The 26,291-nt window shown below is 45.0% G+C and overlaps 1 protein-coding gene across 5 annotated transcripts in view; it reads right to left on the bottom strand.

The window, feature by feature from the left end:
- Nucleotides 1-720: 720 nt before the first annotated feature.
- The window catches only part of CFLAR (CASP8 and FADD like apoptosis regulator), a 621,840-nt gene continuing 596,269 nt past the window's right edge, over nt 721-26,291 (bottom strand). For all 5 annotated transcript variants that reach the window (XM_069615454.1, XM_069615451.1, XM_069615453.1 and 2 more), the window contains one exon: nt 721-20,197. In XM_069615454.1, coding sequence (XP_069471555.1) covers nt 20,059-20,197 — 139 coding nt within the window. In that variant the 3' untranslated portion in view covers nt 721-20,058. The remainder of the gene's footprint in view (nt 20,198-26,291) is intronic.

Below are 26,291 nucleotides of genomic sequence, written 5' to 3'. Positions count from 1 at the left end.
TATTTCTGGTGCTGTAAATGGAAATAAAAGAGGTGTTCTATGTTTAGCCTAAGCAGGATTGCCAATAGGCGACAAGTTTAACATGAAACAAAAACCTTGTGAGGGGACCATGTCAAAGTTTGACTGTATTCAGAGTTTCCGGTGAATATTTGCAGGAGTGACCCTATTCACTAGGTGTAAGGGTTGACCATGCCTAATCGGCAGCTGGGAAGGGGGACAACATTCTGTTGGTTTGTGGTGTGCAGGTGTGGACTGGATGTTTGCGTGAGTGTGTGAGGTTGGGAATGGGAAGTGGCGAGTTAGGTGTGATGTACACCCTGCAGTCTTACCAGGAATGAGTAGGCAGAGGTTCTGTTACTTTCCAGGCCCCAACAGGACTAAACAAGAATTGTCTTTTTTGGATGCTTAATATGAGTTGATTTTTTCGTCTGCTCTTCACTTTAGACCCTTAGGTGACAAATGCGCTTCCTTTCAGACAAGAGGAATCAATCAATCTTTTCTTGTTACTTTGTATTCACAGAGGTTCATTCTAAAATGGCTTCCATCTCTCACCACAGGAGTCTGAGTTTGAGTTCTTTTTTAACATATTCACCTATAGGCTATTGCTATTGTCTAAGGGGCCACTGAAGATCCCACGTTTTAAAAAGAAAATCTTTATCACTTTAATTCAGCACTGTCATGCACACTTCAGCCCAGAAGTTCACTGCACGCTGACTAATGTTTCAAAGTCAAATACATATTTATTATTTTCAAAGGCAAAACACATTTATGTAGCTGCAGGCAGGGTGGAAATAAAATATAAAATACAAAAACATAAAAATGCATGATAAAAAGTGCACGCACACAAACGTATTAGTTTCCTTATACAGTATATTGACAGTCCTTCAAACAGAACTAAGTGTAAGATATTCTCCAATAGACTACATTCTGACCAGATAAATATAAGTAATAGTATATGCATTTTTGCTTCAAAAAGATAACATTGTAGTTTAAAATGGTGCAACCTGAGCACTTGAGAAAACAGTTGTTGGTACACTTTAAACCCATCCAGCATTATGTAGCAGCTAGTTGGGCCCCAGTGGAAGTAGGTGCAGGAAGGAGTGGTCACTGAAGGACTTGGGCGATGGATTGTTATGTGCCAACCCAATGACAATGGTCACCTGTATCCGACTTGTAGGGACGGTGGCTTGTCTAGTTTGGGTGCAAATTCTGGCAAGGTCAATGTTAGCCATTCTCTAGGTGGGATGCTCTGCAGCGTTTGGAGACGGAACTTTAAAGTCATATCATGTTAGCATGTTTTCAATAGCATGCTACGTGCATCCCAGCGGGATATTTCACAGTGCATACGATGAACACAAAATTAATAGTCAAAGGTGGTGCTGAAAATGTGACCTTCTGCTAAATCGTTGCACTTGCATGTGCCTCAGGGGTTGAGAGAGGGTAAGCATTACAGTATGTGCATGGGGCACCACCCTCATCCTCCTGTGTGCCCATGAAAAAAGCTAAAAAAAAAGCAGCACGTTCAAAAGAGAAACAAATGTAATCGAGCAGGGAAATGGATGACAAAAATCACACAAGGCTGAGGCGCTTGTGAAAATAACGATGCACTAACAAACCAAATGCACGTGAAGGGTAAAACGTATGCAATTCCTTGGTAGAACGACAAACAATTTGATCAACTGGTATAACAACTCGAGTAGCTGTGTTTTGGATTTAATTCTGCCAGGAATAGCAGATTATTAAATGATATTGCCACTCAATATGTTCACGTAAAAAGGCTCTTTAAAATAATGTGGTCAATAATTACAAATAAGGCAAGTTTTGTATTGAACATTGTGGGGTCAGCTGCATAAATCAAACCTGGACTCCATATTGGACAATACGGAACATGAAATAAGGCAAAGTAAAAAGAAATGTGTGTGTGTGTATGGGATACATTACGCACCATAATCGTATTTCTGATGTTTGCATCTGCATAGATTCACATGCTCTGTATATTCCGATATCTAGTGGTAGTCGTGGAGTATTACAAGATTTGATTTCGAAACTCGAAAACGAACGTCGACAGGGCGTGTTTTTAATACTATCCCTAGTGTGATGCGTACTGTACCCATGGTCCATCACGTGTCGAGGTTGGAAGTGCTTGGCTGTGGGTCAAGATGTTTTTTTTGGCAGGGGGTTGATGTTTTGCCACCCCTGACTGGGAGGCATCTCTAAGGGACGTAGTTTCTTCTGGGTGCTTATCCATGAAGTCAACAAAGCATGACATCCTTTTCATAATCTTGTTGAATTGTTCAAGGGTGCACTCATAGGAGGGTGGGAAATCTGAAGGGGTAGTGGTAGTTTGGGAGGGTGTACGCTCTTTGTGATGCATTGCCCCTGTGAGAGTATCTACAGGGAAGGAGGGACCCATATCCTGGGAGCCTGAGGTCTGGAGAGGCAAAGGCGTCGAGGATTTTGCTTTTTTCAGTGACCTTGTCTTTAAAAGGGTAGGCGGGACATGGTTTTTAATAAGTTCCTGAATTTGCAGCGTATGTTTGGGGGATGCATATGCGCCTTTCGCCACCTGTTTTTGGCACACAAAAGCAGGGCTTTTTTATACGCAGTGTCCGAACTGACTTGAGGCCAGTTTTGGAGACCCGTCATGAGGCGAAGGCGTACGCGATGGCCCAGGGGACATGGAAGATCTAGAGGATGTTTCCGCTAACAATCGTGGGCTTCGACGGTGGGCTATTTGCTTGGTGTGTTTGGAAGTGGCTATGGCCGCCGGGTGTCGTCTCTGTCACAGAGCTGCGGGCCTGCTTAGTGGTGTCGGGGGCCCGAACATGGGGCTCTGACGAACCTCGGTCGCCTTCGGCATCAGTAGGGACAACGATACTGCCCTCACTGGATTCCCCCGTCACGCCTATGGAGGCTTCACCCTGCATAGCTGGATGGCCCAGCGCTTAGTCTGGTGGTCTTGGGCAAAACAGTTTGCAGGATTTTCAAAGCTTTTCTGGGTGGTCCCTAGGGAGACAGTAATTGCACACTTGCTGCGTGTCTTTCCACAGGAACCTCCTATGGCAGGCAGAGCAGAATTTAAAAGGAGTTTTTCCCATAATAAATGGAAAGGGCAGTTTGGCGACAAAGGGGTGTTAGAATATGCATTCTCTAAAATGAGTAGCTATACAAGACAGCCACCCGCTCTCCGTATTGTAAAGGGCCGAGGCCCGAAGTGACCCGAAAAGGCAGCGTGTGGTTGTCGAGTCAGTCAGGTGTGTCGATGATGGAGCTGTTCGTCGAGTTCTGTCGAGCAGTTGGATGATGCGGCAATAAGCGGACATTAAAAGAAAGAAAGAGAAGTCTAAGAATAAACGAACTAGTCGAAGGCACCAGCCCGGAAAGGAACTCTACATCTTGCGACTGACTACAATGGTGGAAAGAAACAATCCGAGGGACCTCGAGGCATGAAGGACTATGGGTACAGTACACGTCACACTAGGGATAGTATTACTAACACGCCCTGTAGATAATCTTGTAATACTCTGCGACTACCACTAGATGTCAGACCATGCAGAGCATGTGATCTAAGCAGACTCACAAGCCTCAATAAATATATATATATTTGCAAAATCTAGGCTTAAGTCGTTGAGAGTGCTCTGCCTACGTTACTCAGCAGTGGGTACCCCGGGTCACACAGTAAGGCTACTCTGGGATAAATCAAGAAAAAATTGTCCAACCAAACAGACATCCATTTATAGCCTCAGGTTAAGTAAGGTGGCTCAGTTTCATTATTTGAAGTGCAAGCCTAACGTGCAAAGAGCGATCACACGATGGTGTTGTGACCAAAAAATTCTGCAACTCATAGTGGTAACCATCCATGTTAACATCATCTTAAAAAGACATAATTCCTTGTCACTATTGTGACCTCTGGATTTCAACATTTCCATTTTAATGATGAGCCTCAACTCTAGACATCTCAACCACTTTTCTGTATCACCTTTGCGCATGAGAGCTTTGACATGTTAACATGGATGGCTACCACTATAAGTTGCAGAATAGCATGACTGCTCCTACATTACTTAGTATTGGGAATAGAATTCTTCCCTAAAGTAAGCCCACTGGGGCTTTACTCCACCAGTATACGTGTGATGCAATATTGAGAACAGGCAACAATTTTCCCCAACGTGAGCCCACTGCAACTCTAGAGTACTACAGTACCACTTTTGTGTTCTGTGAATGTAACATCTCTTGCAGTTCTTAGCTAGCACTCACAATTAGACCATTACATTTTAGAAGGGACTTCTATGTCAAGAGGGAATGTATCTGTGATCTCTAACACTAAATTTAGAGTTTCCATTCTAATATATGCCACATTGTGTAAATGCGCTGGCATATTCTCTGGGATGAAAACTTTTCCATCGAAAAGGTCATTCGCTGGGAGGCGGATCTGTACCGTTTGAACATTCATGCGCCCCCTGCAAAGTATTTAGACACTGTATGACATATTCTGTGCATCGCTTATGAGGAAGCCTTCGAGCTGCAGATAGAATTGCATTTATACGCACCCCATAAAGCTGCTCTAGTTTGTTTTACATATAGCACCCGGTTATAATGTTTTGATGCAACTACATTGTGTGTGAATTGTAATTGACACTTAGCACTTTACACTGAAAAATTAGAATATATTTAAAATATATTTAAATTTAACAAGCCTCTCGCAAGAGCAGTCACAATAACATGATTTAACTAAGTCACTAACCATCACATTTAATCAACATCTATTGCGGCAATACATTATAGTCACTATAGACTGAAATGTGATTAGGTTAAAATGGCCACCGTATTCGAGCGTACTGTAGCCAAGAGCTCTAATTTGTTGTTTACAAAACCATCATGTGATCGCTTTTCTGCGCGTTAGGCTTGCTGTTTAAATAATGAAACCAAGTAACTTTACTTTAAACAATAGCCGGAGGAAGTCCGTAACTGGACAGAATGCATGGCGATTTTCAGCCCATTTTTCACAGATATTTTTAAACAATGAGTTTTTACCAAGGATTTATAACCAATGGTTGATTAAAATGATAACTTTTACACTTTTTTTCCTAATTCGAGTGCCGGGGTCTTATTTTTGAAACATGAACGCATTGGCCATGAATGGATGTCTGTTTGGACCATTTATTCTTGAATATATTATATATATATATATATATATATATATAATACATTACTCACCGTAATCGTATTTCTGATGCTTGTATCTGCTTAGATTCACATACTGTGCATAGGCCGGCATCTAGTGGAAGCTGCAGAGTATTACAGTTGTTGTTTTCGAAACTCGAAAAGGGACGTCGACAGGGCGTGCCAGTAATACTATCCCTAGTGTGACGTCCACTGTACCCATGATCCCTCACGTGTCTAGGTCCCTCAGATTGTTATTTTTCTGACATGAGGTAGCATGAGGTGTAGTGTGAGTACAGTTGTATCCAAGTAGATACTTATCAGACAAACGTATAGGCATCCATGCGCCTTTTCTCAGAGGGGAGGATGGGTGGGTCGCATGTGAATCTAAGCAGATACAAGCATCAGAAATACGATTACGGTGAGCAATGTATCCTTTCTGAGGCTTGTGGAATCTGCTTAGATCACATGCTGTGAATAGATTAGTGAGCAGTGGAAGAAGGAGGTGGGATGTGAGAAGGTTCATGAGCGAATAAATGTCTTAGAACCACTTGTCCCACTTGTGTATCTGTCTTGGAATGAGTGTCAATGCAGTATTGTTGAGTGAAAGTATGTACAGAGCTCCATGTAGCTGCCTTGCAAATACTGTCTAAGGGGACATTTGTAATGAAAGCCAGAGTTGCTCCAGTACCTGTTGTGGAGTGAGCCCTCAGCGTAAAAGGCAGTGTTTTATCTGATAGGGAATAGCACAGTTGGATACATCTGACTATCCACCTAGAGATGGCATTCTTAGAGATGCGGTCACCTTCTCTGCCTGGCGCTATGGAGACAAACAATTGATCTGTTTTTCTTAGCGGTCTGGTTTTGTCTACATAGTAGAGGACCGCTCTCCTCAAATCTAGTGTGTGGAGTTTTAACTCAGCTGAGCTGTTGGGTTCCTGGAAGAAAGCTGGTAGCTCAACTGACTGGTTTACATGAAATTTGGAGATGAATTTAGGTGAGAACCTAGGTTGAGTACATAAAACCAGCTTGTCTTTGGGTACAACAAAGAAAGGATCCTGCACCGACAATGCTTTTATTTCACGAACCCTTCTTATGGAAGTGATAGCCACTAAGAAGGCAGCCTTATAAGTGTTTGAGACTAAACTTGTGCATAGGCTCGAAAGGGGGTCCCATGAGCTTAGCGAGTACCACATTAAGGTCCCATCCTGGCGGTGGGTTAGAAATTGGAGGGTTTAGCCTTTTTACCCCCTCAATAAATGCTTTGATGACTGGTACTTTCCACCATGAGACCTTGTTATGAGACGTTGTGCAGGCTGATAAGGCCGCCACGTGGACTTTTAGGGAGTTAAACACTAACCCCGCATCTAGCAAATGGAGCAAATAAGACTGTGATGGAGTACATTCTATGGAATTGACCTCTTTAATTTGGCACCAAATTACGAATCTTCTCCATTTGTCAAAGTAACAGTGCCTAGTATTTGGTTTTCTTGATTATTTCAAGATATCCATGCATCTCTGTGGCAGGTTGAGATGGCTGAACTTTATGACCTCAGGAGCCATGCTGCCAAGTTCACTGAGTGAGGCTGCGGGTGCACTATTAGTCCCTCGTGCTGGGTGACTAGGTTGTACTGGCACAGGAGTTTGATGGGATCGCACATCGCCAGTTTGCCCAGATGTGGATACCATTACTGTCTTGCCCACAAAGGAGCAACTAGGATAGGTGTAATTGGTTTGTTGTGGTTCTTGTTCACCACCTTCCTCATGAGAGGTGTTGGGGGGGGGGGGGAAGTGTAAGCAAATTTCCCTGACCAGTTCATGCATAGGAGTTCCCCTTGGAGTCTGGCTGTGGGAACCTGGACACAAAGTCTGGGCATTGACTGTTTTCGCTTGTGGCGAATAAATCCATAGTTGGGGAACACCATTGAGAGAAGAGGTGTTCTATGACCCCTTTGTGTAGACGCCACTCATGTTCCTCTGGTAGGGGATCTCTGCTCAACGAGTCTGCTAGAGCGTTGAGTTCCCCTGGAACATGTTGTGATGAAAGGAACATTTTTCATTTGAGTGCCCATCTCCAAATTTGCTGTGCAAGTTTGGACAGATTTGGAGAACGTGTACTGTACCCCCCTGTTTGTTGATATAAAATATCGCTCTAGTGCTGTCTGTTAGGATCTGCACAGATAGGTTTGTTAAATGGGGTTCGAATGCCCGAAGGGCTTTGCATACTGCCAGAAGTTCCAGCAGATTGATGTGGTTCTGAGCTACAGTGTGAGACCACAGGCCCTGAGCTGTGTGGTGAAGGTAGTAAGCCCCCCCACCCTGCCAGTGAGGCGTCTGTCGTGACAACTGCCTGTACCTCTGGATTGTAAGAAGGTTTCCCTTTCGTTAGATTTTCTCTTGTCCACCAGCGAAGATTTTGTACAAGTGTTGGCGAAACAACTACTATATCGTCCCACTGACTACTTGCCTGATACCACTGTTTCACCAACCACTCCTGCACGGGTTGCATGCGCAGGTGCGTGTGAGGAACCAGGTAAATGCAAGATGCCATCATGCCTATTAAACGCATAGCTTTGCGCAACCTTATCTGGCGGCCAGCCTGATAATGTGGTATTTGCAGTAACAAATGTACTCTTTCCTCTGATGGAAAGACTAACCCCTCCTCCGTGTTTATGACAGCTTCTAGTAACTGTTTTGAAGCACTTGGCACAAGGCTTGACTTTTTCTCGTTGATTGAGAAGCCCAATTGAAAGAGGAGGTTGATTGTTCTCTGAATGTTTTGTCTGCAAATCCGGGGTGATTCCCCTGTTATGAGCCAGTCGTCCAGGTAAGGGTACACTGGGATTGCCTCCCTGCGCAGGTGCGCTGCCACAACCGCCAATACATTTGTGAATACCCTTGGTGCCAAGGCTATTCCAAAGGGCAGCACCTTGAATTGATAGTGCTTGTTCGGTATCTTGAAACGCAAGAATCTTCTGTGCACTGGGAACATTGAAATATGAAAATAGGCATCTTTCATATCCAGTGTTGCCACGTAATCCCCCTTTTTTAGAAGAGGGATTACCTCTTGTAGCGTAGTCATGCAGAACTTTTGTGGCTTGACATACTTGTTTGCAGGTGGCAAATCTAAAACTTGGCCCATCGTTAGGTCTTTCTATGGCACAAGGAAGTAAGTTGAATAAATACCCGTTTACCCGGTTGGCTGGGACCACTTCTATGGCGTCCTTTAATAGAAGTGTGGTTATTTCTTCTAGAAGGATCCGCTGATGTTCTGAGTGGATTTTCTGTCGTGGGGGTTAGTTGCGGGGACGTTGAAGTAGTTCTATACAGTAGCCCCCTTCTACTGGAGACAGCCCCCATCTGTCTGAGGTGATTCGTGGTGAAATTGGAAATGCAACCTCCTACTGGAGAAGCATGGGAGGACACCTGGAACGGAATGTCACTTGCTCTGAGGTGGCGTGCCACCTAGAACAGGGCCTCTGCCCCGACCACGACCTCTGCGTTGTCCTCTAGGACAGCTTTGGAAGGATTGGCCCCGATTATTTCCCCAGGAGAAACTTTGGCCCTGATTGTAGCTGAATCCTCGTTGCAAATTTTGGCCTTGAAAACGGCGAAAATTACCATTCCCTCTTTGTCCAGAAGGTTTGTTAGTGAGTTGACCAACGATTTGAGATCATCATACTCATCCTTTGCTGTCTTCAGCGGCCTTGCTGAAGAGCACGTTAGGTTCCACTGGCATGTTGATGAGAGTGGCCTGAATTTCCGGTCCAAACCCTGACTGGCGCAGCCATGCATGCCTCTTAATAACGGTCCCCTCTGCAATGACCCTACCGGCATTGTCTAACATGTCAAAATTAGATTTAAGGAGGCTGCTAGACACAGCCCTCCCATCTGCAGCCACTTGTGCTAGTTGTGATCGGAGTGGCTCTGGGGCAGACGAAAGTAAAGCAGACATCTCCTCCCACTTGTGGCAGTTATAACTAGCCAAGAGTGTTGCATTATTCGCTATCCGGGTTTGATATGCCGCAGAGGATGCGACCTTTCTGCCCATAGCATAGATCTTATTGCTCTCCTTATCTGGTGGAGCCTTGGAAGAAGCGAGGGGAGTGCCTGCTCTCTTTCTAGTCGTGGTCACAACTAAGGAGTCTGGTTTTAATTGCCCTCTAATATATAATGGATCTGATGTGGCGTTTCTGAATAATTTCTCTACATGTGGGTTTACGGCTTGTGTGAGATTAGGGGCTTCTAAGGATGGCTGAATCCTTTGTTGCACTGATTTCAATAGCGGGATACATTGGGCCACTGTCTTTTTGTCCCCCAGGATTTGCTCTGCAAAGTCTCTAACCTCCTGTACTTCCTGTGTGTCAATCTGAAAGTGTTCAGCCGCCTTGGCTAATACTTCATTGAGGAGAGGTTGGTTATCAATGGGGGAATCGACCAGTGGAGTGTCTTGGTTAAGAGGGGAATCTATGGAGTACATGTTAGCCTCTTGGTCTGCTTCTGGGTCCTCGTCATCCCCATAATAAAGGTACTCTGTATCCTTGTCAATAAATTGAGGGTCAGATGCCTCTATATAGGAGAGATCTTCTTGGTCTGATTCAGGGTCATACAGATCTATGACTGTAATCTCAAAAGCTACATCTGAATGAGATTTCTTAGAAGGGGGTTGAGTAGGTAACGCAGTGGCCTGTAACCCAGAGGGGGCTGAGGTTGGGGGGGTTGAGTGGAAACTCTGAAAGTAATCAGGGTTTTTCTCGTATAAATTCGCCATAAAGGTAATTCTTCTCATTACTCTGTCAATATCTTGAGAAGACCATTCTTTAGAACTAGGAATGACTACAGACCAGGGGGTAAATCCTAAGTCCTCATCAGTGGGAGGTACCCCTTTAGGCCTAGAATCCTTAGGTTTTTCTAAGGGCCTGAATTTTTCCCTTTGAGGTTTTTTTTGCCTTGGAAGGCTCTTGTCCTTATGAGGGGTATTAGAAGTCTTTTTGTGGTGTTTCCCCACCCCCTGGGTCCCAGAGGAGTGTTTTACTGACTTCTTGGGGCCTGTCCCCTTATCCGATGCTGAGCGTCGAATCTCGGCTGCAGGTAGGGCTGAGGTCTCGTCCGCGGGCGACCGACCTTCAGAGGTATTATTTCGAGCAACTCCTTTTCCCGTCTTTCGACGTTAGGGCCCTTTCGTGTGGCAACCGCGAGAGAGATTGCCCAGAGGACCGGGATTCGGTGGAACTTTCCCTTGGTGTCGACCGTTGTCGATCACTCGACCCATGTGTTGAGTCTTGACTTGGGCTTATGTGTTTGGTGGTGTGAGTCTTTGTAGAGCTACTGCCGCCGGTTGTAGTCCCCACAACATGGCCACCGGCCTGTCCTATGGGGTCGCGGATCTGCGCTTGAGTAACTGAAGCTACTCCATTGAGCCCTAGCCGTCTGAGGGGACAGTGTCGCTGACATCGCTGAAGGCACCTTCCACGTCCATAGCCTCCAGCTGCCTGGCCTAGTGGGCCCAGCGTTTCGTGGAGCGGTCCTTTAACGTCTTTGGCTTGAAGAGCATGCACGCTCGACAAGACATTTCGACGTGGTCTCTTGGAAGACACAAATTACAAACTAAGTGTTTGTCTAACCATGGAAATGTGCAGTTACACTTGGGGCAAAATTTAAAGGGTGTTTTTTCCATAATGATATGTTATGGTTATGGCAGCTGGGCGAACAAAGTGTAGGAAGGGGAGTATATTGTTATTGTTATTTTGCATTTATATAGTGGCTTATATACCATTGGTATGGTCTGAAGGCGCTGGTAGGTTGAACGCCCTTGGGAACCGAAGTTCGGGTCAGTAGAGAGAGTAAAGAGAGTCAAAAGGTGCGTGTGCGCACCAGGTATGTGTGCAGCTGGTGCGGAGTTCATGTGGTAGCTGCTTCTTAGCGGTAGGTGTGGTGGTTGAGAGGTCAGAAGAATGTGTTAGCTCTGGCAGAATTTATCCAGCTCGAGTGTGGCTGCGTTAGGCCTGAGGAGAAAAGCCTGGCTGGGGGTGTTAAACCAGCAGTGTTTACTTAGAGTGATGGGGAGTGAGCGGGAGATGTTGATATGAGAACAGTTATACCGAATGGTGTCATAGTATCCCTGTGTTCTATTTGAGTGGTGGTGTAAAGAAGAGAGTAGGCGTGGGGTGTGGTATGATATACGTTCTTTCAAATGTTCCCGCATACCAATGCATATTATGTACGTCACGCAATTTATGCGATCAGGTCCGTTCTATGCATTTTATTCATTTCAGGCGTTCAAGATTGTCCTACACACTCCTGCCTACTCGACACACTCGCGCATTCTAGTTCACCTTGCGTGCTCTAGTCTATCCCTCATTTTCCAGTGTGCTTCACGCATGCTCTCATGTATTCCATACCATGCACTCCCGCCCTCCCCGCGCATGCACTCCAGTCTACCCCGCGCATGTACTCCTGTCTGCCTATGCACTCATCCGCTCTGTATACTCTTCCGCTCTGTATACTCATCTGCTCTGTACGCTCATCCGGTCCGCACTCTCATCCGGTCCACATACTCATCCGGTCCACATACTCATCCGGTCCACACACTCATCCGGTCCACACACTCATCCGGTCAATATACACTCATCCGCTCCACACACGCATCCGCTCTGCACAGGCATCTGCTCACATAGGCATCCGCTCACACAGGCATCCGCTACACACACTTGTCTGCTCCACACCTTCGTCTGCTCTACACCCCCTTCCGCACCACATATTCTCGTCCGCTCTACATACATTCATCCGCTACATACAGTCGTCCGCTCCACATACGCTCGTCCGCTCCACACACTCGTCTGCTCCCCACACCCGTCCGTTCCACACACTCGTGCAATCCGCACACTCTTCCGGTCCACACACTCATCTGGTCTATCCACTCATCGGCACAACATACTACTCGTCCGCTTGATATATTACTCGACCGCTCTACGTATTCGTTCCATGCACACATCTGCTCCACACATTCATCCGCTCCCCCCACTCATCCGTTCTACACACTCATCCGTTCTATGAATTTATCCGCTCCACGTATTCATCCGCTCCACGTACTCATCCGCTCCACGTACTCATCCGCTCCACCCATTCGTCCGTTCCACACACACACATCTGTTCTACGAATTTATCCGCTCCACGTACTCACCCGCTCCACACACTTGTCGGCACCACATTCACCCGCTCCACATATTTATCGGCACCACAGACTAGACTCATCCATTCCACACACTCATTCGCTCCACCTACTCATTTGTCCGCTCAACATACTCGTCCGCTCTATGTACTCCGCTCTGCGTACTCGTCCGTTCCACTCATTCATCCGTTCTACGTATTCGTCGGCTCTGTTCTACGTGCTCGTCCGTTCCACACACTTTTCCGCTCTACGTGCTCGTCCGCTCTGCTCTACGTACTCGTCCATTCCACAGACTCAATCGTTCCACATTTTTAACTGGTCCAATATACTCAGTGGCTCCCCACACTCAGCTGCTCCCCACACACTCAGCCGCTCCCCAGACACTCGGTCTGCTCCCCACACACTCGGTCTGCTCCCCACACACTCGGTCTGCTCCCCACACACTCGGTCCGCTCTCCACACTCCACACTCGGTCCGCTCTCCACACTCGTCCGCTCTCCATGCTCATTCTCTCTACATGCTCGTTTGCTCTTACACGTTCGTCTGGTCAAAACGTTTATCCAGTCTCTACGTTCGTCCGTTCAGTATAGTCAACAGTTCTAGCGCCCTTCAGCGTTCTCTTCGTTTCTCTGTATTTTCGTACTCATCCACACTACACGTACTCATCAACTCTACATGCTCGTCCGCTCTACACACCCAACCACTCTACACACTCATTGGCTTTAGTATGTTCATCTATTCCATCCGATCTCCATTCCTATTTGATCTATCTAGTCGTCTGTCCTTCCATTCATGCACTCATATGCATCCTAAAATGGCCTCCCCCCTCTCTCCCTACTGTCTGGGCCGAGGCCCGCAGCGGCCTTCCAAGGCCAAACGGTCCGTCGCGGTGGTCTCCGACGGGCAGTCTTTCTGTCTTCACCGGCGTGGTGTTTCGGATGTCGGTGAAAGGATAGAAAGAAATACTTTCGTTAATTGTGAAAAGTCAATGTCTTCGTCCCGAAAGGAACTCCGCTATAAGCGTCCATCTAGTATGGCGAAAAAAAACAATCTGAGGGACCTACACACGTGAGGGATCATGGGTACAGTGAACGTCACACTAGGGATAGTATTATTGGCACGCCCTGTCGAAGTCCCTTTTCGAGTTTCGAAAACAACAACTGTAATACTCCGCAGCTTCCACTAGATGTCGGCCTATGCACAGCATGTGATCTAAGCAGATTCCACAAGCCTCAGAAATATATATATATATTGGACCTCTCCTAAAGACACATTAGCTTTCTACAGCTCAAAAGGGCTTTGTAAAATAAAAGGCATTCTTCTCTCCTTGATCAGTTTCTTCACTTTTGGAACCTAGACTCCTGAAGAAGAAACAAAGGTAGAGTAGAAAAGCAGGATTAAAATTTTGAATGCACACTCTAGAATTTGACACTGCATCCAAATTTCAAGACATGTTTCAATCACTGATCAAGGGCCCCTTAAACAGATTCCTGTCTCATAAAATGCTACTGACTCATTTGTTTTTTACAAGGATATTGGCAAACTATGCATGACTATATTTTGCACAGAGCACTTTCAATGATTTATTCCATGAGAATTTCACATTCTCCAGGCAAAGATCCCCAAAGGTGTCAATTATGCCCAGCACTAAACTATTCTCTGACAAATTCGAATCACCCCTAAAAAATAGACCCAAGACTTTCAAGCTCCGAACAACTGGCACTCAAACAATGAAGAACTCAATACCATTCCACGGACACAGTAGACAATCGCAAAGGAAACGAATAACATTGGAGAAAACTAGAAAATGCATGGATATGGCCAAAATCCACACAAGTCTATCACACAGATTAACAAGTTCAAAACACATACAGAGATACTCTTCACAGACTAAAAAACACCAATAATGGCATCAGAAAAACTTGTAAACTATGCAACAATTTAGTTTTCTCTGAAGTCTGCCCTTTTTTCGATCCCCATTATCCAACCTAAGCAACTGTGAAAGGAATAGAAAATTACCTGTCAAATCAAAAACCTCCTCTCCCACTCATCCTCCTAGCTCGGTAGCTCCCACATAAATATCCAATTGGCATTTACATTAACATTAAACATCGAAACTGACACTCCTCCAAAGCATAGGACCCTCACAATCCCAGCAAACATCAGCCTAGCCTCCCTGGTCAGAGAGAGCACTTTTAGATCAAACACAGAGCAATCAGTGACAACTTTTCAAAAGTCTTGCGGTCCATTTCAACCCTCCCCTTCACCAACCCCCCCACCACCAAGGGCCTCATTACGGGTCTGGCGATAACGTGCCGGTAAAACCGTCAGGTTGCCGCCGGACCCGTAATTAATTACCGGCACCTGACTCCCCAGTGCCACTGGGCTATTCCGAGTCCGGTGGCCAGGAAATCGGGCACCGGTAATTTTGTAATTCCCCATTCCCTTTGAGTCCCATATGGGGAACACAGAAGCACCTGCACCGTTAATAACAGCTTGCTTACCGTGGTCGCTGTGTCCGGCAGGGTCTGCCCTTTCGGGCACAGCGGCTCCGGCAAGCAAACCCATAGTGTGCCGGTAGGCTTACCAGCACCGTTGTCACCAGACTGGCACAATCGTAATGAGGCTCCAAGTCTTTCTTTAAGAACATCTTTGATCCAGGCCTCTGTCTCCAAGTCCCATGTAATTATTCCCCAATAGTGGCATCCCCTGGGTATACAAAATCCTAGAGACAGTGGTTGCTGCACAACTGTAAGTATTAATAGAAACCCATCACATCTTTGTTACAACCAACATGGCTTTTCCCTACAGACGGTGCAGAAACTGCCTTAGATACTTCTGGTATCTATAGGTTATGCACAAAAACATGCATAGTTTAAACATTAATGAATTTGTATTCTCTTAAAGGCATAGCATGAGGGCGCTGGAGAATCAACCTCCTACTCTTTGTTCCTTTGGCCCTTCCTGCAGGCGCACGTTTCTTTTCGGTTCTCTGCAATCAAGCAGCAATAACAGCACTCTCGCTATTCAGCAAAACAAGTGTAGCACATAATTACTTCGCCGTACTCCTTGAGCCCAATTCGGGATTTAACACTCAACACGCTTCCCCGAGCATTATCAATACAAGCAAGACTGAGCAACATATTCATTATTCTGCGGAGCGGGTTTCATACATCGGCAAACTAGCATTTAACACATATATTCTGCCCTGATGGCAACCCAAGCGGGTTGAAACACGTGTTGTCGGGCAGTTCAAGTTTAATGTTAATCTTTGAACAAGTTTTCATTTGAGGAATGTTTCTGTAATCATGATGACATTTCTAAATATTACTTCACACAGAGCACAGTATAATTAAACAATACCGCATGGTATTTCTGATGTCCTTTTCTTTCTCTACAAATTCTTTATGGACAGGGTTGTTTTAATTACTGGTTGTGAGCGCGGCTGGTGAGGAAAATTCTTTAATTATTCCTACTCTTTGTCCCTTGTGCTCAATCCTTGCACCTTATTTGCTCACCCAACGTCACACACTGTGATGGTGCAACTCTCTTCCCAACTCATAGATGAACCACTACAAGGCCAGAGAACGCAAGAGGACTACTCCACCCCAGATTATGATTCTCCTAGATCTATCTTAAGCTCTGACGCCATCTTTGACCACCTTTAAGAAGCCACTGGAGACTCTGATCTCGATAGTAATGCTTCATATCATCCCTTGTAAACTAATAGTAACATGCAGAAGTGCACCCTTCCTCTAGCAGGCAGAGATGAGGACCAGTGGCTCCATCCAGGGATGCGCCACAATACGGTGATCCTTAACTACTAAAGTCCCAATGATCCATTCCCACATCAAGACACACATACACCTCAAAATCAAAAGTCCTCAACAAACTAGTTGACAGCATGTTCAACGGAATGAAAATCCTTGAAAACTTAATAATGTGGGAAGCAGCCTCAGCTTGACAGCCCATCCCTCCTTCTGCTTTCAATCATCCTGTTTGTTCACCCGTCACCTATGAAAAAGCAGAAAAGAAGAAAATAGATACTTCCAAGGTCACAACTCCCATGGTCTTGCAATTGAACATGGTCAGAACTATGTTCTTTAAACTTAAAAAACTCAGTAATCTATCATCTACATAGTCGCCAGCATGCCATCAACTGTCTCTAGACTTCTCAATTAATGTTAAAATGTATTAGAGAAGTCACCTATAGGTTGGCCAAGCTGAGAGCCATTAGAATGAATGCCAAAAGTAAAAAGCAAAGCCAGATTACTCTTCACCGGCCTGAAAAGGGAGGTTTTTAGCACCTTTCCTTTTCCAATACAACTAGCTCCCAGAGAGGGCACAACTCACATAGAGCATCTACTGACTAACCACAAAATGTGTGGACTCCATTGCCCCAGACTAAGCGATAAATTCATCAAAGCACTCGCAACTAGGCAAACTAATCCACCAACTGCCACTAAATTAACGATCCCCAAAACAAGGTTCATGGGTAGAGAAGACAAATGCATCTCTGCAAAGCCATAAGTCATATCGCAAAACATATTTCAATCTCTTAGGAAAACCGACACAACATTGCTCTTCTACTAGACCACCTCCCATCACTGACATTACCTCAACAGATTGCAATACAAATTATGTGGCGTACCGTGCCATACGCCAAGTTCAAATATATTTACATAAAAAATGGTCCAACACTAGGATCTCAGGCAGATAAGGCCTACTTTGGATAGATCCATAATTCAGAGCTATCCAAAAGCCTACAAGCCATCACCGCACTGACAAGAATCCTCTAGAGATGGCTTTGAAGCTCTAAGTCGTATTCTCCTAAACACATTTTCTTTCAACATTTTTAAATTATTACAAAACAAACAAAATGTAGACTTTCAAATCAAAGTCTTTTAAAAGGTGGAATACCTTACAAAATAAGTGCTCCCATACGCTTTCCAACATTTTCAGGATTGGCTGCCGTGGCAACAGTCCCTTCAAAGCAGAAATTGGCCTATGACCAATCCTGGTTATCATTGGAGAATGACGCAATATACAAGAGAATATATCATAGGCACATTATCTATGTGACTACTTCCACTGCAAAATATGAATTGAAAACTGTAGGCGACAGCAACACTTTCTAATGCAAGTTTACAGGATAAGTTAGCACAGGTACATTACAACATAGAAGGCTCCATTTGCAATAGCTTATTATCAGTTCGGCTATGTATATTAAATTAATCCAGATGATTATTACAAAAATATTAGTTTTCTATATTAAATAAATAAACATGATGTGTGACCATAACATACCTGGCTGTGGTCTAGCATGTTCAAAGTGATTCTTCATTATATTGTCCGTGCAGTAATTAAAATGTAACATTTTCATTACTGTCTTTATGTGCCTTGAAGTTTCTGGGTTTTTTGGGCACACCGATGGGAATAGTGTGACCTACACAGTTGCCTGGAAATTTAAAATGACCACAAAAACATTGCAATAAGTTATCAAGGCAAGGTGAAATCCTGATGTTTAGTGTGAAAATGTGGTGTGTATAAATGCAACGAGCAGCAAAGCAGCAGCGTTTCAAATAGGCTGGCAAGTACAAAGGCCCATCGGACTCAGAGGTAAAGACGGAGATTGAGAGTTTCTAGGTGCTACCATGTAAAAGGTCAGTAGTGATCAGCAGGGTAGTCTTCATCTGCCATTGATCTGCATTTGTGTTAGTCTCCGTGCCTCTGTAGTGCCCCATGGCACTGTCAGTCATGGAGAAGCCGTTGTTCACTAAAGCTATAAAAAAAAAAAAAGGAGGTTGCCCACTTGATTTGCTAACCCCCAAACCAATCTGCCTAGATCCTGTATGACCTATTTCCTAGCAAACTGTTCACGCCTCGAAACTGTGTCAATTAGTGCAGTAGGGGATTAACCCCTGGCAGGCGGATATGTGCACTGGGGGAGCGGTGAAGTGCTTCATTAGAACGAAGTGCCTAGATGCGGTTACCTCTTCTTGTGGTGCAATCCAGGAGTATTCACACACTACAGCAGAGGGCTTGCAAGTTGTATTGACATGGATTGAAATGTGGCTTCCTGTTTGTGAAACGGAACACTGCATAGAGTATGGATTTCCCCATTCCACAAATGATCACTACACACATTAACTTCATCATGTGCCTGGGTAACAGTCCCTTAATCCACTAAACACATGAAAGGTGGTAGCGTGCTGTAGTCACTCAGCACCGAATTTGCAGCCCTTTCATGAAACCCCATAAAAAATATCCCAACAATTGGCTTGGCCTTCTCAGTGCCATGACAGGGCACTGGTAGAACACATTCCTCTAACCACTTAGGCACACAATGTTAAAAGCCTTCTTATGTACAACGTAGGCCTCTCTTGCTGCATGTGAGAGACAATGTCAATAGAGCATCACCTGCGAGCTCAGAGTTCTTGAGCTGCCAGGGGGATTCCAGGAGCAAACTAGTCCATCGGAAAAGTCTATCGGAAAAAGAGATCTAGCACTACTAGCCTTTCACAAACATGGAAATGCCAGGATATACCAAGACTTCATTTTAATCGAGTCAAACTTAAGCCAATACCATCAACACTAGGAGCAAACAGGTGGACATGGGGGGCCATTTCATAGAATTCTTATTTTATCCGAGAGCCTCGGAACAACAATGGAGGTGCAACGCATTCTTGACAGTGCCCAGTTTCAGAACATATGCTATTGCAGAATGTCCTGCTTCCATGCCCAAGCCACACCAAAAACAGTTGCTCCCCAAGCCCGTCAAGACCCTGTTTGGAGTACAAAGATGACTCCAAGGTGCCTGGTGCACCTCCAGGGCTGGCAAGTGGCCTGGACAATTAGAGTCCTCTTTGTCCTTTATTGGCTTTTTAGTCAACAACACTTTGAATACTGGAACCAACAGCTTTGTTTTTTCCCTGGAAAGTATAGGGTTAAAAGACCAATCGTGTGAAATGCTGTTGGCTAAAAAAGGAAAGACTGACTAAAGGTGACTGATGGCAGGAGACAGTCAGCAACACCCTGCTCCCAGCCTATCTAACTCATGGGGCCTCATTACGAGGTTGGCGGTAACCTGCTGGTGCTACCTGCGGGTTGCCGCCGACTACGAAACACTGAATCCACTGCCTGACTTCCCAGTGCCACAGGGACATTACAAATCAAAAGGGGGATTTGGTAAATCCCCAGTCCCGTGGAGTCTCATAGGACTGCTTGGGAATGGGGACAGGGAAGCACGGGCACCAGTGCTTTCATGACATCTATGCCCCCTGGGGCCGTTGCACCCGGCAGCGTCAGACCTGCTGGGTGCGGCGGCCCCAGCAGGCGGACTTGTAGTGTGGCCGTCCGGAAACAAGGGTGCCGGTAAGGTCACTGGCACCCTTGTTTTTGGAATACCACGCTCATAATGAGGCCCATAGTCTTCTTTTCCATCTTTGCTTAAAATCCTACATTAAGCCTTGCAGATGAAATGCTGCCATGTCAAAATCATGTTTGCCCTCCCAGGACAATGTGACACCCTGTCCTCTCTCTACAACAAAGGAAGGTTAAAAGCTCAGATCAATCAAATGCAGAGGGTGTATAACTACATTCAGTAAGAGTTAAGAAACTTCAATGGGATGTCATTGTATCTGGCACGCTTCCAATGGTTTTTGCGTCATCAAGGCTAATGCCAATCTATAAAGAAATGCTTTGTTGGTCAGGTGCATTCATTGGCATTAGCTGTGCACCAAGAAGAGTTTCTTGCGAAGTGTGTGCTGTAGTAGCAGTGAGTAATGGTCCCCTGGGTCGGCTGTCTCATTCCTTTCGTACACTCTGCGGTTCAGTTCGGTGTGGATGTCCTGCAGATGCAGGCTCCTACAGGTAAGGAAAGAAAGTGGAATGAGGGCAATGTTTTGGAAGGGATACATCATCAATATAACAAGCTTAAAGTACAGTACAACATAACTATCACAATGGTTTTGCTGGCTACAAAACCCAACTCTAAACAGGACTACAAAGTTTAGCACCAAAACAAAAAAGTAATGTATTGCAGCTTGCTATGTATGGAAATGTGTATTGAATCTAGTAATAACTATGACACAATGAGATAAAGAGATCTAAACAGGCAATGAGCAGATCTTGCATAGCTCTCATCAAATCTGAGAGTCATGGAGGAGAATTGGAAGGCTGGCGGATGTCATTGTTCAGATAATGCCCACTATTCACTGCCTTATATTTATGTTTTCTTTTTGTTTAGCACAATTTATGCAGGAATAACTTCTTCATGAGCTTTCATGAACTCAGACCCGTATCCATTTAAAGGAGGGATGGTAGGGTGGGTGCCCAATCGAAAGTCACATTTCAAAATTGTGTTTACAAGGTGTGCCTGAAGTTGGAGAGGCTCGCTTCAGGTTTTACATTAACAATGAGGGGATTCCAGAGTTTAGGGTCCATCACACTACTATGCCAACCATCTCTGGAAGCATGTCTGAATCTAAGATGGTAAGGATAGTGGTTAGGGAGGCTCAACAGTGTTACAAGGGCACTTTTTAATTCTGTAGGGAGGCCAGTCAGCAGGACTTGCTTTCCACATGCATTTATATGTTAAAGCCAACACCTTGCAGAGGTTTCTTTCCTACTGGCCTAACCTGTAATTTCTGCTCGCTACTGGCCTAATTAGCCATTTATTGGTTACTACTGGCCCAAACAGTAATTTATTGATTGCTACCAGTGTAAACTGTACAATATTTGTGGTACCTAAATGAAATAATTTTTGGTGGTTGTCATCCTTTTGCTCCTGAATGGTCTACTCCTGTTTGATGCAACCACCTTTCTGCATCTACAAATCTCGGTATCCCTGCCCACTTATGACCATTTTGCTTGCCACAGAATACACACTATTCCTGATCCAACGCCCCCTACTGTTCACTGTGTGATTCAATGAAACCCCTTTCATATTTCTCCCTTAGCACATCATCCCACCCCTCTTCTATCTGTCACCACACCTACTTCCACCTCACCTGTCCCGCTCAATGCCATCTTAATAAAAAAAAAACACCTTCACATCGTACTACAAACTTCTACCTGGGTCTCTGGAATGCCCAATCAAGTTTCAATGAAACTTAGTTCCCCACTGACCACTTTAACTCTCACCTTACCCCCAACTATCCATTATGGTGATCACAGAAACACTGATTATCCCCTATGACACGATCACCCCTGAAGCCCTCCACACAAACTCTGCAACTTTATCACACTCTGGCTAAAGGGGGTGGTAACGTTGGCTTCCTCATCAATACAGTTATCCTGCTCAACCCTCCAACTTTCTTTCCAAATCTTTTGATCTGATTGGCATTCGACTTCTCTGACCCATCGCTTTTAATTCACCTCATCTGTCACCCCACAGGGAGCCTCTACTCTTGTCTCTCCAACGTCAATCTTCTCGGCTCCCACATGGCAGTGACCCGTATGGGGCACATGGGGAGACTTCAGCCTACCCATCTTCTTTAGAAACAACAATCTACATCTTGACTCAACCCTATCAAATCACTCTCTACGCTCTCTCCAAAGCCTCGCTCTTTCCGTTTCTGTTCCTATCTTCCCCATTCTCCTATCTCAACCCCTCACTAAACTCACATTCACACCTGAATACTTCTCCCTGTTTTGAGGAAGTCAGGATCACTCTTCATTCCTTTGCCTCTCCTAAGACGATCCCATAGCAAAAGCCCTTAGCTTCTTTCAACAGAGCACTAAACACCACTACCCTGCTCGTTCGCTACGATCTGTCTCGCCTCTGTCTCCAACCCTGAATCATCACTCTGATCCAGCAATTTTGAACTGGCATGAGCCTTCACCTTTGCAGATGCCACTAGACTGGCAGACCCACTCACATTGCCACCTACAAGGAATCTCTCCTCAACCCATCTGTTTTACCAACCCGATTACACATCTCTGATTCCATCCATTTAAACTGTCCTCCACCCTTCATGCTATGGTAACCGTGCTGCCGTTGCTGCTCTATTGCTTCCTCTTTCTCTGGTGATGAATTTGCCTTTTATATTCAAAAGTATATAAGATTGGAGATATATTCACTGCTCCAGTCTCCTTGTGGGTCTTTCCTTCTGTTCTTTTTCTCCCTCAGCAAAGTACTTAACTTACCCACCCTGCTCCTTCCGCATCTTCCTTCATCAAATCAGAACGACATTTAAGTTTTTCTTTTTTATGCTCAAAACTATCCATGGGTTTCCCCTCCCCCACCATCTTTTCTACTCTATGTTCCCCTACATGCATAATAGCACCTTACGTTCTCAAGCCATCCTCGACCTCTCGGCCCCCAGATTGCCTGTACTGCCACCTAAATTAATTCCTTCTCCCTCCTGGCTCCTCAAAACTGGAACTTGAGCCACCTGAAATAAAAACAATACCAATATCTATGGCTGCATTACAAATGTTCCTGATATCCCTTGAAGGAGCAACTGAGGTTCCCAATGGAACAACATCACTCCCACTACCTCCTTTATACATTACTAATCATTATTGTATATATCTGCACCTTTTCTCAATTTTTGTGCTTGCCACTGCTGCATATAGATGAATCATTATACTATACATCCATTACCGTGTATGACCTGATAGGACTAGGTCTCGCCAGTACCTGGGCGGGTGGCAACAGTCAATCAGGAGGCTAGGAATGCAAGTTTGAATTGCAGATTAAAGCATGCATTCGATTCCGCCCTCCTGCGTGACTCCCTGAGATGCCATTTTTTCATACATCCTCCTAACCATGCTTCCCCCCTCAATAATCGCCACACATTTTACCACCTGCCTCAGGACACTCTACATCACTCACCGGCTGAAGTGTTCTGCCGTGTCCTTTCTGTCCCGCAAGGGCATAGAAATAGAAAAAGGATTAGTCCTTTTCCTATTCCTATGCATGTCGCCTGCCATTTTGGTCTATTTTTTTTAAAGTAAGTCATGCACATACAACACGCACGGTTTAATTTACTTTATATAAATACACTCTTGGCACCCAGGGATAAAAGTACCTGGGTGCCAATAGAATTAATTGCCAGCTTGGCGGGTGTTTTTTTGGAGTTAAGGGGCACGTTGACAGTTAACACTACTAAGTATATGCCTATAATCAACCCGCCTGGCCAATTTGTATTTATTACTGTATTGTGACCATTGAATCCCTCCTTGCAGGTTCCCACTCTCTCTTCACAATAAGGTTTATGTTGATCACAATCCCTCTATATTGTGTAAAGTAAATGGTAACATGATTCCCCCGCTCTCTCATGTATAGTGCTTGTTTGAAGCGCTACTTTCCCTATGATGTCTTAAGACAACAAAAAAACGATTGATCCGAATGGGAGTCAACATGTAAGGTCCGAAGGCCTACCACTAAATGGTTTGTGTTTTCTTTGTCGTCTGAGTGCCATCCTAGCTTTCGAGTTTTGCACTCTTTGAAGTGGCTTGATCCATTGATTGAGGAACCCTTTATAGATACTGCTGATGCAATCTATTCCTGAGTTAACGGCAGACCCGTTGGCAATTTTCCTGAGCAACTGGCAATAGGTTATCAATGCTCCTACATAAGGTGTGCCACTGAAAATACATCATCTTAATGGTCCATTTCATTTGAGGAATTAAGACACATTGCTGTCCATTTGTTACACCAGATTCCTTAAAAGTGGAATTCAATGTGATTCTGGAAAAGAAAAATGTGGAACAGGAAACAAAAGTCCGAGTAATTACATAGCTTGAGCGCCCCAAGAGAAATTCCTTCATCTGCTGGTTGTTGATATATTTGGGGTATTTTCTAACCATGTTTGAATCATCAGAGGCAATTATGTAAGCAATTCTATTCAGGAGAGGACTCATCACCCAAAAGGTAAATCTAGGCATCATCAGCATTTGAAGCACAATTGAGGCTGCTTTCTTTCTTGATATGAGAGAATGTGCACATATGTTATGTTAAGTTGATTTACACTGCACACTGCTGCCATTTCCATGCTCTTGAGGTGCTCACGTGGCTCTGTAAGGCAAAGTGGGTTGGGTTGATTAGTGGGGGAGAGAGGGATAGAATGGATGTTGTGCTCATCTGTTGATGTGTGCAGAGCCAGGAGCAACTGGCGTCTGTGCGTGTGAGCTTTCTGGGTGTGTTTTGTTTTGTGCACTGGGGCTTGCTGTGTCTGGAAGGGCGGCGTCCAGTATTTGAGCCGTTTGGTGTCAGAGTTTATTGGTTTTGTAGTTTGGTCAGAGAGTGATGAGTCTTTTGGTGGGTTTGTTTCATTAGCCCTCTGAGCATGTGTGGTAGGTGAGAGGTTATGGGATACGGACGAGAGAAAAGCAGAATAATCACACTTTGAGGTCGTCAGACAGATTGCAAACATTGATTTAAACTTTGAATATGAGGTGATTGGAATTCCATCATGCCTCAATTTGCAGATGAACAAACATAATGCTCTTCATGGTTGCGCCCAGGCCATGGATTCACCATCCACAAACCACAGTACAGTTCATAAACCATCCCCATTAAGCCATAGCTTATGGAGCTGCTAGAAAGTGAGGCGCTAATCTATTAGCTAAAGGTGCAAAGCTGTGAAACTGAAGATCATGTTTGTGAATCAATCCCTTAGTCATCATCCACCCCCTGGTTGCCATATACTTTGCTCACAAGATTCAGGTCTCTTTATGTCCAAATTATTGCACTGGACACCTCATGGCAGCAAACGGATCTCCCTCGTTATACGTTACTTAATTCTATTTAAGGGGCTTCTTTACAATATTTGATGACTAAAATGTCTAAGACATTTAAAAGTCTATGTTGCATTTGAGATGGCTCCAGGTGCTGTGAAGGAGGCAGAAGAGATTGGCATACACACCCCATGGTGTTAAAGGAAACATATTGAAGATTTAGCATTGTATGGGGGTGCATGTCAGGTCTGCAAAGCGGTAAGCCAAACCTTGGCTGACAATTACACAATGTCTCCTATTCCTGTCCCCGAGAGCTATAACATCATGTTTTTAAGATGACCACTAGCAAAGAAAACCATTTTAATTATCTGGATTCAGATTTGTTTTGTGTGGCTAGCCTCCGGGACACAGATGACATGAGCAGCACAGCAGATGGGAAAAAGGGCATGGAAACCAGCGTAGGCTTTGCCTCTCTGCCCGGTCCCAATTGAGCTGAGGAGTCTTGGCCAGCAGGGAAGGCTGGTTGTAATGGAGTTGGAGAGCCATGGAAGACAGAGAAGTTGTGGACAGTTTGGAGTTACAGGCAAGAGTAGAGAAAAAAACAATGGCTGACAATGAACCTGTGTGGAACAGAGAGGATGAGCAAGGGACAACACCATATGAGAGGATAATGAGGCACAGCTGTGGAGGAGGATTGTGGGACGCTGGAACCAGGTAGTTACCATTTTGGAGGTGTGAGAGAGAAGCCGTGCTTCAAGGTGGAGCAAAACAGAGCAGACCTATGAGGGGTGTGTAGTTTGCAGAAGTTAGCCGCTGCAGAGAGGGAGAAAGGAAAAGACTAACCGACTATAAGAAGATATCTGAGGAAAACCCAGAAGAACAATATGGCTGGAAAGATAGTCCAGAGGTGGAAATCCAGCAAGGTAGCAGAAAAGGATAAACCAACTACAGAAAGGAGCAATGAATTCTGTAACTTAGAGGAAGGAAAAGTTTCAAGCGCAACTGTAGAAAGCAATACAAGGCAAATACAAGGCCTCGTGGGCACGAAGGGCGGTGCGGGGTGGACTCTCTCCTCCGCTTGTTCGGAGGGCTTCCCGACGGACCTGGTTCTGGATCCTCCGTCGGGGTCCATAGTAACCTCGTTCTTATCTCAGTACATAAGGATTGGATCGCCAACAAAATGGCCGCCGAGCTATCCTGGGGCTCGGGCAATGGCTGCGACGGGCGGAATGGCTGCTCCACTGGGCCCTCGTCGTCGCCATCGTCGCTATCT

This window comes from Ambystoma mexicanum, chromosome 9, assembly GCF_040938575.1.
Source record: "Ambystoma mexicanum isolate Mex_15411 chromosome 9, UKY_AmexF1_1, whole genome shotgun sequence".
In the NCBI taxonomy this organism is placed as follows: domain Eukaryota; kingdom Metazoa; phylum Chordata; class Amphibia; order Caudata; family Ambystomatidae; genus Ambystoma; species Ambystoma mexicanum.
This window is presented reverse-complemented; position numbering and strand designations above follow the sequence as displayed.